The sequence below is a fragment of the Chanodichthys erythropterus genome, chromosome 15 (genome assembly GCF_024489055.1).
Source record: "Chanodichthys erythropterus isolate Z2021 chromosome 15, ASM2448905v1, whole genome shotgun sequence".
NCBI classification, from domain to species: domain Eukaryota; kingdom Metazoa; phylum Chordata; class Actinopteri; order Cypriniformes; family Xenocyprididae; genus Chanodichthys; species Chanodichthys erythropterus.
In genome coordinates this window covers 24,727,622-24,742,233 of record NC_090235.1, presented here as the reverse complement: position 1 = coordinate 24,742,233, position 14,612 = coordinate 24,727,622, and the positions used below count along the sequence as shown (strand labels likewise).

The 14,612-nt window shown below is 39.6% G+C and overlaps 1 protein-coding gene across 20 annotated transcripts in view; it reads right to left on the bottom strand.

Moving 5' to 3' along the window:
* LOC137002072 (microtubule-actin cross-linking factor 1-like) overlaps positions 1–14,612 on the bottom strand; it is a 184,030-nt gene that overhangs the window by 9,560 nt on the left and 159,858 nt on the right. For 11 of the 20 annotated variants that reach the window (XM_067361534.1, XM_067361545.1, XM_067361538.1 and 8 more), the window contains 25 exons: positions 14,178–14,300; positions 13,982–14,083; positions 13,794–13,895; positions 13,538–13,711; positions 12,291–12,446; positions 12,018–12,215; positions 11,639–11,767; positions 11,156–11,338; positions 10,864–11,019; positions 10,257–10,463; positions 10,055–10,174; positions 9,792–9,961; positions 9,547–9,706; positions 8,024–8,218; positions 7,667–7,939; positions 7,386–7,574; positions 7,166–7,277; positions 6,561–6,715; positions 5,870–6,032; positions 5,631–5,785; positions 5,463–5,537; positions 4,676–4,693; positions 3,501–3,618; positions 3,048–3,110; positions 814–846 (listed from right to left, as the gene is read on the bottom strand). In XM_067361534.1, coding sequence (XP_067217635.1) covers positions 814–846; positions 3,048–3,110; positions 3,501–3,618; positions 4,676–4,693; positions 5,463–5,537; positions 5,631–5,785; positions 5,870–6,032; positions 6,561–6,715; positions 7,166–7,277; positions 7,386–7,574; positions 7,667–7,939; positions 8,024–8,218; positions 9,547–9,706; positions 9,792–9,961; positions 10,055–10,174; positions 10,257–10,463; positions 10,864–11,019; positions 11,156–11,338; positions 11,639–11,767; positions 12,018–12,215; positions 12,291–12,446; positions 13,538–13,711; positions 13,794–13,895; positions 13,982–14,083; positions 14,178–14,300 — 3,529 coding nt within the window. The remainder of the gene's footprint in view (positions 1–813; positions 847–3,047; positions 3,111–3,500; positions 3,619–4,675; positions 4,694–5,462; positions 5,538–5,630; positions 5,786–5,869; positions 6,033–6,560; positions 6,716–7,165; positions 7,278–7,385; positions 7,575–7,666; positions 7,940–8,023; positions 8,219–9,546; positions 9,707–9,791; positions 9,962–10,054; positions 10,175–10,256; positions 10,464–10,863; positions 11,020–11,155; positions 11,339–11,638; positions 11,768–12,017; positions 12,216–12,290; positions 12,447–13,537; positions 13,712–13,793; positions 13,896–13,981; positions 14,084–14,177; positions 14,301–14,612) is intronic. The other 9 variants (XM_067361536.1, XM_067361553.1, XM_067361540.1 and 6 more) reach the window with 6 other exon arrangements.

The following is a 14,612-nucleotide window of genomic DNA, read 5'->3' as shown; positions in this document are numbered from 1 at the left end:
ACCTTATTGTAGTGTTACAACTTATTTTTGTGAAATATTTTGCTTGAAAAGTAAGCTTGTGCTATATTTCTTAAAATAAATGGCACTTTCTTTGACAATGTCATACAAAGCAAAGAAACGGATACATTTTTAAGTGAGGCTGATGTACAAAAACTATTTAGGGTCATTGTGTTTATTTAACAAAATACTGCCCACCTAAATAGTTTTAGTGTTTTTAGATATTTTTTGTTATTAGTTTGTAATGTGGCTAATTAATTTTTCAAAGCCATAGCTTAACTGTGGTTTACCTCCTTTCAATTATAAGTAGCTTTCAGCTTGGTAAGCTACAGTTTCGAAGTAGCTTGCCCAAAACCTGCATGACACTCACTTTTCCATCAAACCCAGTAAGAGCAGGGCAGTTGATAACTACAGCACCATATAATTTCCTCCCCTCAAACCAGGTGGGGCCTGTAATTCATTTCTCCATGAGCAATTGCTCTTTAAGAGTTGCTTCAAACAATATTAGAAACCCCAAGCCTGGCCACACCCTGGTCCTGGATGCATTTTCATTTGCAATATTCATCCAGGACACACATGAAAGGAATCGAGCCCAGGCCTGGCCAAGCCTGGTTTGAATGGTTAGCATGATGCTAGCTGACACATAGACCTCACATAGTTCTTACACGCTCACACACGCCACACATACTAAGACACAGCAGTGATGGGATGGATCCGAAGCTGGACAAAGGTTTAGAGGCTCAGAATGGAATAGACAGACAGATGTCATCAAACAGGAAAGAGTTAAGAGGTGAGAAAGGAGAGATAATGAAGTACCTCTGCAGCAGAAATAGCCAGGAGTGACCGTCACTGAGAGACACAAGAGACAACATGAAAACACGCATTCACACAGAAAGAGTCATACACACACACACTCACGTTCTGTTGAAAGGGACAGTTCACTCAAAAACTAAAATTCAGTCATCATTTACTCACCTTCAAGACGTTCCAAACATGTATGATTTTCCAAAAAGAGATTTTTAGTCTTCACCTCAGATTGGTTTGTCTAATGTTATTTACATTAAACCTACACTGTAAACCTTAACACTCAAAATAATTAATTGGTTTGAGTAGGACAAACTTAAATTAAACAATTAGTTCATTCAAATGAACTTTTATGAGTATTTAGTATTTTTTTTTTCTTTCGAGTTGACAGAACTAATACATTTTAAGTAAACTGAACTTTTTCATTCTTCTGAGTTTTATGAACTAATTTCTTTTAATTTAGACAAACTTAAGTTGAACTGAAACTGGGCTAGGATTTCTATTTCCCAGAATGCTTTGCCCATGGCACTCGAAAGGGAGAGTAAATGCTAAAATTAAGGGCCCTATAATACACCCGGTGTTCAGGCGCATTGCTATTTTAAGGAGCTGAAAATAGACTGCGCTATAGACCAACTCAAACCTGGTCTAAAGTCTAAAGTCAATGGCGCAATATTTTTTTGTTAGAGCGCGTTGGTAGAAACAACAGTGCGCGTTGACTTTGCTTATTACACACAAAGATGCGCATCACACAAACATGCCAAATATTAAAAACAAAAGGATTACAGTGTAAAAGAATATTATTGTGTAGGCTACATAAATATAAAAATGTAATGATGAATAGTCATTGTGTGTATTAGAATTAGGCTACCTATTTTCAATTCAGCCAATTACTACTTATAACGATATAACGATATAACTTAGAACGAAATTGGCTAATTAATTGAACAATCGTGCCAATACACACACATATATATTAACTGACTCATTGAGCGGAGCTATTTGAAAGCCTGCATTTCCTGCAAGCCCGCTTTAACTTCGCGCACGAGCAGATCAGTTTCTTCGCTTGAAAAGCGTTCAGCTTTTCCGCCAACAAATTCCGCTCTGATTGGTTTATTGAACGTTACGCCCATTACTCTTTAAGAGAATAGGGACAATCCATTTCAAAAATGCGCCCCGACGCACGGACCATTTTTCCGTCGTTAAAATAGCAAAAGTGGATTTGGACACGCCCTGAGTGCACCTGCGCCGTGCCCTTTACACTTTGCGTTTAGATCAAAGTGGGCCCCATGTGTCATATAATGTTTTTTGTGCAAGATTAATGTTAAGTGGGATATTTAGTAGCGATTAATGTTTTGTTATGCTAATTTAGAAGAGTTTCTGTTAATGTGGGTTTTTGGAGAGTTACCATCATGGAAATAAGTGGTGCATGTGGCTTGCTTTGAGAACAGGTATAATAAATGTTTTATATTGCTGTACTCATTCAGCAAGTGCTATACCATGCTATTGATAACATGCTAGCAAATTAACAAGTTAGCATTTTCTGAATTAGCTTGTAAAAGCAAGCTAAGTTTCCACTAATAAAATTGTTTGTGTTGAGATTTCGTAATAATTTTAAGTGAAATGTATTAATTAGTTTACTCAAATATTTTAATTTAATAACAATTAAAATGTACAAGTACAAAATAAAAATCTGCCAGTTCTGCTTAAACTTTGAATTTCTTAACTTAAAAATTTTGATGTAACTGATTACCTCAAATTTTTTTGAGTTTTGCCAACTTATTCAGGTTTACAGTGTAGTATTTCCCCCAATCCCCATTTACTTGGAAAAGAGCAGCTTAAACATTCTTGAAAATATTTTCTTTTATGTTCCACAAAAAAAGTCATGCATGTTCAGAACGACATGAGAATTTAAATTTTTGGGTGAACTTGTCCATTAAAACCTCTTGCTTTGCAACAAAAGGAAATAAACTGTCTACAAACAATTTTTCGAATATAAATACTGTATGCATATTAAGTATCTTAAATCAAAATGCAGGAAGTGATGTAAATGGCTGAGCCAGAATTCTCAAAGCACAACTGGTCCGTAATGAGCTCCAGGCGTGAGGGTTAGATCAGTGTCACGGTCAGCAAAGCACAGCAAAGCAACAAAGAACCAAACGAGGTGTGAGTGAAAGAGGGAAAGAGAGGGAAACCAAACGAGTGAAAAAGAAGAAAATCCGAACGAGAAGGAGAGAGAAAAACCCAACCTATGCGAGATGATATGGAGCTGCTGGAGTCAGAACGCAGGATTTTAAGTCCTGGATGTTGCACTGGGGAGAGACAAAGAGAGATAGGGGACGGGGCAGAGAAAGAGGGAGGGAGAGACCTAAGGAACATGCACCATGCACTATAATTGTATAAAATAAAAAAGGAGGATGACAGGGAGAAAGAGAGAAAGAAAGAACGGGCCAAATGTATAGGCCATGCATATAAAAATAACCACCATGGGAAAGAGATCAGGAAGTAATGGGGAAGTGATGGAAGATGAGATGAAAGTGAACTCAGATAGTACTGAAAAGATGAGAACACTCATTGATGAGAATGAAAGATGATGAGCAAAAATGCTAAAAGTCTTGAGAGGAATAAGAATAATGCTGTCTTGTAAGAGTGTTTCTGGGAACCTCTGTTCCTGTTTCCTCCAGCGATTGTGTCGGACTTACCTCGACAAGGGTCGTTCTTCACCAAGAATTCATCCAGCGCCATCCATCCACCTCCAACGCGAACCATGACGGTACTGCGCAGGATTCGAACAAGACGCAGCTGCTGTGAGTCTCCGAACTGAGGAAAGACAGAGGAAAGAGGAGGAAGAGTGGAGAGGAACCAATATGGATAAGAGAGGGAAGAGGACAGACAGATAGATAAAGGATTATAAATTTATAATGTATCCCTTTTAAATGTATAGTTCACCCACAAATTAAATTTTTGCTCATGTTTTTCCAAACCTGTATATTTTTAGGACTTTTTTAAGAATTTGTTTTTTCCATACAATGATCTGTGTGAAGATTCCTCAAAATGTCTACAGAAAAAAACAACACTGAAGTTTGGAATGACATGAGGTTGACTAAGTAAAGTGAACTACAATGGATGAACCATTCCTTTAAGATCACATTCAAATTAGTTAAATATACTAATTATATTCTGAACCACCAGGCAAATCAAAGGAAATCACACGGCGACATGCAGCAAACCACATTTTTGATTTTTGTTAGAGCTTGCCCAGCTCAAATCCCATCTCTACAATAAACACCACACCACAGCAATTCTCTGGACTTTTTTTCCCCAATCGTTTGTCCTTTTTTACTTCAAAGAATTGCTTTGGTTGAAAGTTTATTTTCTCTTAGTCAAGAAATCAGCCATTGGATAGCTTTCCTCCACCAAAAGCCAAAAAACCTTAAAAATCATAATAGAAGGGCCTGTAAATCTAAACCATTTCCTGATCATGATTAATCATTTTCACAAAAAAAAAAAACAAGCACATCCCAACCACAACACGTAAGCTAAACCTTTGAAATCTGCCTCTGGTTTTGGAGGGCGTATATAAATGCATTAAATATTTTGGCATTGGTACTGCAATTTTTGTCTCTCAGACAGGAAATGCCCGCTGGGTAAGCAGGAAGGGACTAAAGAAAACCCCATTTCAGACAGCAGCCAAGAATGTGGGCTGTCCACAGGGAATTCTTAGCTAGCCCATGCAGAAACTGTCCTGTACTGATTTAGATCAGGCTGCCTGAAAAAACCCAGAATAAAAGGCCAGCTTCTACAGTGGGAGCTCATGGGAACTTTGCAGAGGCAACAGATTTCAGAGGACATGTCACAAACACACTGCTCACTTTACCTGATTCCCAAGGAAGAACTACAATAAGTCCGGTGCACATGGAGGAGGAATAAAACAAGAAGAAAGAAAAGAAAAAAAGAGAGTGAAATAACATAAAAGACATACACACGTATTGACCTTTTTTGTTGGTATAAATGATTCATTTCCTATTAACTATTCCTAAAATAACTAAAACAGCACACAATGGAGGAAATGCCCATGGGGAGCATGGGTATTTGTTGCTATGAGAGTGCTTGTGAATGGTTGCTTGAAAACAAACACAGTGAGGACAGCACAGCAGGTATAGTAGTAAAGAGACAGACAAAGATGGCTGAACATCAGGATGTGGAGTTAGCATCGTGGATCTGTAGCCTGTGCGATGCAAAAGGTTAGTAAACGGTCTTGTCAAAGATCATTAACCAATGGATAATGATGTTGGGATATGAAAGACCACCCGTTGACCATGACTGCAATTATTAGAACCATGGGTTGATCATTAGTTGGGCTGTGGGAAGCGCACACAACATACAGATGATGCTGTGAAGTGTTATGGTGGTATTGCGTACACACACAAAACTGCCAATGCACCTTTATTCCAAAATGGCCAAGTCATACTGACGTAACTAGAAGAGTGTGATGCTGGTTAGAGTTGTAATATTATAATGGCAAGCTTAGGGATGATCTGAATGAGGAGGTGTGATGATAACATAGCAATATGGTGAGTGTTATTCTTATTTATAATGTCATATTAAATGTGTTAAAACTTGAATTCTTGCTTGACTAGTAATATTTGGCTCCAGATTCTCACCCTGTACTTGTTCTCTCCAATCTGCTCCACCTGAAACCTCTTGGCACACTTGCATTGAGCCACTTGTCTGGTGACCTGGGATACAAAAATGTGGATTTTATTCAGTTTAAACACATCAAAACTACATAATGATGCCAAACCCATAAAATGTATTTTATTGTTATGGACCTCATCCTCGATCTTATCGGCATCTGTTGTGGGTCTGTAAGCATCTTTGTTGGGGTGCAAAGCAGCCACAAATTCATAGTAGTCGATGTAGCCATCACAGTCACGGTCAAAAATATCAGCAACAGCCGTCATCTCAAGCTTGCTGGTTGGGAACTCTGTAAACAAAATGTATAGTTAAACTGGCATTAAAAAAAGGCTCATGAAAATGAAGGTTAGTGGGCAAGTATATGCGGCCGTACTTGAAGCCAAGATGCCATCGATAAACTCCTGGCGGGTGATCTTTCCATCTTGATCCTTGTCGATGCGTCTAAAGAAGTCCATGACACGAGACTTCTTGTGGTTCATCCAGCGCATGTATTTCTTCCTCCACACATCAAAGTCAAAGTTGGCAAACTCCTTAAGCTAAAGGTGGAGAAAGGTCATAGTTATTACTTCTACTGTTCAGATTTCATGACATTTAAATCACTTACTAGTAGGGGTGTAATGGTACACAGAAGTCACGGTTCGGTACGTACCTCAGCTTTGGGGTCACGGTTTGGTACGATTTCGGTATAATAACTAGTAACTTTTGTCTCAATAAACCCCTAATTACTGCTTATTATGGTAAGTTTAGGTATTGGGCCTGATTAAGGTCATGCAGAATAAGCCATTAATATGTGCTTTATAAGTACTAATAAACAGCCAATATCTTTGTAATATGCATGCTAATAAGCAACTAGTGAGAATTTTATTATTACTGCATGCGCCCCCTTTTGGATTGGAGTGTGTATTGGCTGTGACTGACTGTATTCGCCATCTAACTGCATGAACCAAACCGCGACGTCTGTACCATATGGTTCGGGATGAATACATGTACCATTACCAGTCATTATTAGAGCGCAGATAGTTAAATTGAATATTAAACAAGTATATATAAAATAGATGCAGTACCTCCTCTAGTCTGTCGAGGGCATCATTGAGCTTGCGCTGGCGATCAAGGGCGAGCAGCCACACTTGTTGCCAGCGGGAGCAGAGCTGGGTGAGGCGAGGGTTACCACCGGTTACCTGTACTGAGTGCTGTTGTTGCTGCTGTTGCTGGTTTTTTCCTGTAAGCAGGGCACAGAAAAAAATATGTTCAGAATAGCATACTACTGAACTAAGCAATTTCTGTGGTATATTAATGCGCATACTATGGATAGTTTACACAGAGTCCTGAAAAAAATGTAGCATAGTTTCTACAAAAATATTAAGCAGCACAACTGTTTTCAACATTAATAATAAGAAATGTTTCCTGAGCACCAAATCAGCATATTAGAAAGAATCATGGGACACTTAAGACTGCAAAGTCAGCTTTGCCATCACATAAATAAATGACATTTCAAAATATATTTGAATAGAAAACATTTATTTTAAATAGTAATCATATTTCACAAAATTAATTTTTGTTTATACTGTATTTTTGATTAAATAAATGCAGCCATGTTGAGAATAGAAGATATTTTTGTGTGCGTTTGTTTGTACGGAGCATGTGTGCAGCTGAGGATAAAGTTTCTTACGGGCCCCTCTCCTGTCTGACAGACTGCTGGGATGTTCTGCTGGTTTCCTCTTGTATGTCTTTGTAACTTTGTCAACATCAGGCTGTTTTCGGGTCATCTCTTCCATAAAAACCTGATGGAAGACAGCAAAACTACTAAGAAACATCTCAGCACTAAACAATGCGATTAATATTAAAAGACTGAGTGACGGATTATTGATTAATACAGGGGTCCCACTCACCTGATGCTCTGTGATGAGCGTCTTCAGTTGAGGGATGTCCTGGGGGAGTGGTTCAGTATCACGCTGCACCAGTGTGGTCTCTGCCCACTGTAGCCAGGACAACAGCTCCTCCAGTAATGTCGCATTGTTGAGCAATTCAGCCAGAGCCGTCTCCAAGCGCTGCTCGTGCTGTTTGGCCCATGTCAGCACCTGTACCGCAAACATAATCATAAGCATTTCAGACCTATTATAAAAGGCTAACTGTTGGCCGAGACAGGCTTTTGATTTTTCTCATTTCTTACCTCTTCAAAGCGAGCTCTGATGATGGTGATCCAGTGTTTGATGGTGGTGATGCAGTCTGGGTGGCACACAGCTAGAATGGCTTCGCCCATGCCAGCAGCTTTATTCACATCCACTCTCTTCTCCTCCACCGTCTGCATGAAATCTCGGTGCGTGTGCAGTAGCGCCTGCAGAGTCTCTACCTCCTCTGGCAGGACGCCACGGAAACGCAAGGTTTGCTCCGCCTCCGACAGCCACTCCAGCAACATCTGAACAGCTGTGCGGAACTCCTCTGCCTGCAGAAAAAGAGAGAAAAGCAGATAGTCAGAAGAAAATATTAACACTGCTCTTGGTTTCATTCAAAGAACGGTCAGACGTACCTGTTTGAGAGCCTGCTGGAGGCGAGTCTGTTTTGAAACGGACAGGGCACAGACTGTATCCCAGCGGTTGCTAAGTTCCTGTAGTTGAACTTTGACCCAGGCGGTGTCGTCCCGGCCCGTCTCCATCAGCTCTCGAGCAGACCGCTTCAGAGCCTGCACACTACTGGTCCTTTTTCCCAGCTCCTTCTGGAAGACCTGAGGAACAATAAATACAGCACTAACTCTTAGAAACTCTGTCCTACTCAGAAATGTCCTTCCTAGTAAGAGTCTCATTCCGTCAATAATGCAGGGTTACTGTATAATGAAATTCCAGGACTTTCAAGGACTTTTCAAACACTGTTGGTTTTCAAGGGCCACTCTCATTTATCAAAATAAAATTTTGGGTAACACTTTAGGGTTATTCTAACTATTAACTAGTTGCTAATTAGAATGCATATTACTAAGATATTGGGTGTTTATTAGTACTTATAAATACTTTGTTAAAGGATTAGTTTACTTCAATTTTAATTCTTATGTGAACTAATCCTTTAATGCCTTATTCAGCATGATCATATTCTACATTCCTTAATTATACCCAATACCTAAACTTAACAACTACCTTACCTACCATTATAAAACGGTTAGTTTCTGTCCTTGATTCTGATTGGTCAATAGCTGTTTTACTCAAGATAAAACACGGCTATGACCGCTTCACCCAACGGTTCTGTGTATCACTGTGTATCACACCACTCTTAGCAATATAAACTGTATGTTCTCATTTGATTTTGTTCATTGAAGCTTACTGTACTATGTAGACGAGTGCTTTGAGAAAAAGATTGAGTGAGCAAGTTTATTACCTGCATTCAGATTTAGCATTTTCCTTCAGGTCAGTCCTATATTCATAATAAAAAATATTTTTAAATGTCCGATGTATCATCTTGTCCTTTTAACATTTAAGGGGTTTTCCCGTGACTAACAACACTACTCAAAGCATTTGTCAATTGCAACTTTTCAATGTAAAAGTCTTCGCTACTGACTGACACACTCATAAAGACAGTCTTTGCCGCCATCTAATGGCATGAAAATATAACTTTTGTTGCTGTTCACGGTCAGGGACTATTTTTTTCTGGCGGAAGGAAGGCTTTTAGAAAAAGTTTACTTCATGAAAGCTGCATTGATACATATTTCTGGCTTTAATATTTGCATTGTGTGGTAACCATTTTATAAAAGCAATAAGGTACTCGAGGCTGAAGGGGTTGCTCTTCAGCCATGACTTATTCACAATACAGCACAGCCTCTCGTATCTTATTGCTTACTTAATAAGCATTAATTAGGAGTTTATTGAGGCAAAAGTCACAGTTAACAGTTAGTTAATGGTGATAATTGGACCTTAAGTGTGACCAAATTTTGTTTTGTAAAATATGTAAAAAAAAAAAATGTGAACCTGATTTTAAATGCTCACAATTAATGCCTAAAAAGGACATTCATGCAAGTCTTCAAATTTCATGTCATCTTTGAAACCAAGAGAATCACCCAATTAGTACCTTATGAGAATCCATGAGATTGGAAACAAGATCTAGATCTCCATGGACAGGCTGGTCCTCTGCAAGCTGAGGTTCCACACGATACAGCCAGTCAACAAGTGCCTGGAGAGCCTCAGCGAACTGACCTGAGAACAAGAGTGCTTCCTCCAACTTGTGTTGCCTGAGAAGAAAAACCCTCTCAAATTATTTTCTTCACTTCATTCTACATCCAATCATATCCCAAATGGGTAATTCCACTTTCTCACCTCTCCACGCTCTTTCCACACACTGTGTCCCATTTGTCACGAACCTCGCCCAACAAATTGTCCAATTTTTGCGTGTCTGCCGGCAGTGTGGCCTTGTCTCTCATGGCCTTCCCAGAGCGCACTGTGGTGTCATACACTGGCTGCTTGGAGCCAAGAGACTTCTGGAACTCCTGCAGTACAATGATTAACAGATAGAGGGCATAAGAGACATGGCTAAAAGTATTCAGCTTACACAAAACACTTAATATGCGTGTATGCTGTACCTTATGTTTGGCCAGCTGGACTTTAATCTTGTCAGGCTCATTAGAGATTTCCAGCTCAGAGTCCAGCCTGCTCTCTGCTTCCTCCAACCAGTCTGTCAGCTTCCTCCAGGCCTCATGAAACTAGATGAGAAGATTGCCAACATCAGAGATGGAGAGAGGTATGATCAGAGCAAGAGACAGAGTGAAGTAAACCAAACAGTACCTGTTTGGCTCTCTTGCGGGCCTCGTCAAGGTGGCGTCCTCTGTCTAGTGATCTCTGCACAAGTTTGTCCCAGCGGGCCTGTACGCTGAGCAGCAGGTTCTTGATGAGAACCACATCCTGTTTGAGACTGGCAAATCGCAGCTGAGAGCCAGCTTTCTCCAGAGCCAGAACCTGCTCTCTGTGAGTGTTCACCTCATTCACAAACACCTGAAATATAAGACAAGATAAGGACTCAAGTTTCCCAAAAGTACTCAATTGTGAAGGTATTTTACAGGAACAGGAACACAGTTGTGCTGATTAATAATAGTTTTTTTTTTTTTTTTTTTCAGGATTCTTTAATGAATTTAAGTTTGAATTTCTATTTGTCTAAATGTCTTTACTATCACTTTTGATCAATTTAATGCATCCTTAATGAATAAAAGTTCATTTCTTTCTATAACAATAATAAAACAAAAATCTTACTTACTCCAAACTTTGTGTAAGTAGTCATTTGGCAGATGCTTTTATCCAAAATCATTAAATTAAGTAAAGCATTAAAGAAAGTGGCATTTGTTTCATATATAAACATTTAACAAACAAAACTAAGTAAACCAAATTTTCTTCCAACCTTGTGCTCATCTATCTGGAATAGGACAGTGTCGAGAATGAGACTGGGTGGCTGAGCCATGTTGAGAGTCTGCTCTGCTTGTGTCAGCCAGTTTATGGTCTCCTGCAGGGAGGTTTGGAATCCTGTCGCCAGTGAGACAGCTTCCTCCAGTTTACCCTGTGAAAAGAGATGGACACCGAGACAGAACTATTAGGATTGGAAGGCAGAATAAAATATTTCAGGAATCTGTTAATAATAAATTAATGAAACAGCTTTTTTTGTAAGGTCATAAATGTGTCATTGATTCCCTCACCCTTCTGTCATCCATTTTGGCATTCAGACTGGCCCACTTGTTCTGCAACATGGCCAGATTCTGTTGGGTCTGGGTGGTACCAGGTCCTGCATCCTCCCCTCCTCTGGCCAGAAGAATTGACTCTCCCTTATCCTGTAGCCGATGATACTGCTCACCCCTCTTGGTCAACTGAGCCTGGAGCTCCTATAAACGGGACAGAAGAGAAATATAAAAATAAATAATATAAATAAACACTATATTACTACATAATGCCAAAATAACACTGTGAAATGATAGTATAATACAATTATGCTTTTCCTAATAGGATACAAATGCAGTATTTAACATGTTATGTCCATTTTGTGTCATTTCTTGATATTTCCAAAGATAAATAAATAAAATGTAAAACTATTTCCTATCATTTGAAATTGTTATAAGAAGTTGTATATTTGAGGGTGGTTTGATATCTAATGGGTGGAAGAGAGGTGAACTCATTTTGCGTACCATGTGTTGCTGCAGCTGCTCTCTGGCAGTCTCAGGCAGGCCACCTGTGGGTTTGGCAGCGGACAGCTGACTCTCTGTGCGTCTGAGCCACTGCAGAAACTCCTCCAACTCTCCATGGAAACCCTCCGCCTGACACAGAAACCATGCAGGGGAAAAACAATGAGCTAATTGATCCGACACCTGTACTACAATATTAAAGAGAGCCATTCTCCATGCACAGCAACCCTCCAAACTGCATCCATTTTATTGAATCGACTTGAATATAATCCACTGCAAACAATGCATTTCAAGCTACAAACATATGTAGATGCACAATGTTTTTTTATTGGTGCATTCAATCAGACCTCTCTGTATAATGATGTATTAATATCTAGAGCACCTGTTGCAGGGCAGCTTCCAATAGCTTCTGCCTCTCATCAGTCTTCAGCAGAAGGTTCTTCCAGCTTCGGTTGAGCTCATCCAGCTGGTCTCTCAGGTGGTTGATTTCGTCTCCAGGACTGGACTCCAGCAGCTCAGAGCCCGCTCTGTTCACTGTCTCCACAGTGGACCGATGGGACAGCACATCGTTTCTTAAAACCTACAAAGACAGCTTGATTAAAGGAATTTGCTTTAAAAACGGAGTAAATCAAAAAAGAGGCCCAATGTGATGTACATGATGCTTAGCCAGCTCAATTTCGATGGCCTTGGGGTCAGAGCTGATGGGTCGCTGGGTGTCCAGTGTGGCGTGAGTGTGACTGAGCCAAGACTGCAGCTCAGAGAGAGCATGCTGGAACTGACCTAGAGCCAACAGCGCACCCTCCAGTTTGTGCTGAGAGAGAGAAGACAGAATCAAAACACAATCAAGAGTAAAAGCCTTTCATGTCTGCCCGCTAAAATGCTGTTAATTATGGCAACAATGTTTTTTGATTGAATTTAACTCTATTTTACAATTCCAAGACCCAAATATTCAATAATCGGTGAAATATTGTATTATTAATAATAAACTTATTAATAACATAAATGTAATAATTCAATAATAAAGTATTAGCTTAACTGTAGGCTGTTTTAAGGAGCATGTGGAGCATTAAACTGAGGTCACATGTGTGAATTTATCTGCATTTTATAATGGCTTATCCAAATCTAATATTTAAAGGTTAGTTCACCCAAAAATGAAAATTAGTTACTTACTCCCATGTCATTCCCAACCCGTAAGACTTTCGTTCATTTTCGGAACACAAATGAAGATCTTTTTGATGGAATCTGAGAGCTTTCTGTCCCTCCATAGACAGCTATGCAACTAACACTTTGATGTCCAAATTTTCTGAAGAGACTTGATCGCTTTACATGACGAACAGATTTAATTTAGGCTTTTATTCACATATAAACATTGATCAGAGAACATAAACAGAAGCTCAACCGAACATGGCTGATGCGTGAGAACAAACCTCTTCTGGCAGCTCAAACATTCTGCGTAACACAGGAAAATGAACCTCATTGGTTGTCGCACATCAAGCAAACATGCTTGAGCTTCTGTTTACCACAATTGCTGTGTGAGTCGATTAAGGATTATAAGTGAATAAAAGCCTACATTTAATCTGTTAATCATATAAAACGATCGTGTCTCTTCAGAAAATCTGTACTAAACCGCTCGATTCATATGGATTAGTTTTACGATCTCTTTATGATCTTTTGAAGCATCAAAGTGTTAGTTGCATAGCTGTCTATGAAGGGACAGAAAGCTCTCAGATTTCATTAAAAATATCTTCATTTGTGTTTTGAAAATAAACAAAAGTCTTATGGGTTTGGAACGACGTGAGGGTGAGTAATTAAATGACAGAATTTTTATTTTGGGGTGAACTAACCCTTTAAGTCATTTGATAGTAAATGACTGAGATAAGAATATAGTCTCTATTTCCACACCTGTCTGATTGTGATTTTGTCCACCAGGTTGTCCCACAAGTGGCGTAGCTCAGTGAGAGGCTCTTGAATCATGTCCCGGTCTGTTTGGTCGCTCACTTTCCTGAGCAGAAGCTCTCCTTGGTGACAAAGCTTCTCCATGTCAATCTGCTGCTGGTACACCTCCACTTTATATTGCTGTGTCATGGACAAAGAAAAAGGGTCAATAATTTTCTCAAAGTAATTTGAGAGATAAGAGTAGACAAGGTCTGATTCAAACCTTGAGCTCCTCTATCTGTTGTTTGACGGTGCTGAGGTCTGTCCCCACAGCTGGCATGTCACACAATTTGATGACAGCGTTGTCCAAGTAGTCAAACATGCCCTGAAGAGACAAAGTGATGATTGTGAACACACAGTTGGCTTGACCAATCAGGGCAGATTTTGTGGTACCAACAGAGAAATAGACACCTGAAGAGCATCCTGGTATTGCACAGAGTCAGTCATGGCCTCTTCCAGTCTCTCCATTCTCTCTCTCCACGTGCGGTTCAAGCCTTCCCAGGCGGCATTCATCTGTGTGTCAAATCAACAACATGGAGATATTTTGTTTAAATTTGAGTGAAATGGGGCATTCCACACATGGTTTATCACCCTTCTATCCTCTTACCTCATCAATGGTTTTCTTGACCTCTGGCTTCTCTGTCTCTCCACAGGCAAAGATGAGGTCAGCTCCAAGAGTTCGTACGATCTCCAGTTCCTCCCTCAGCCCATCTGTCTCTGCCTTAATAGCCTGAGTGTGAGATAAAAACATCATGACTTCATTCTCTTGAGATCTGTGTCTTTACACAACATTATGTAGTTCATTCTACTCTAACTACCCATCAAGAACATTATTATACACATTTTGGATTATAAGTAAGAATAGGTTAAAATGGTTGACTAGTCATCCATCTATACCAGTGGTTCTTTACCTTTTAGATTCAAAGTCCCCTATTGTCCAACACAATACTCAAAGGCTTCCTGATATAGGCTATTTACTTTTTAGTCATCTTGAGGCACATTAGAAATGTGCTGAGGCCCCCTTGTTGGCCCCGGCCCCCCT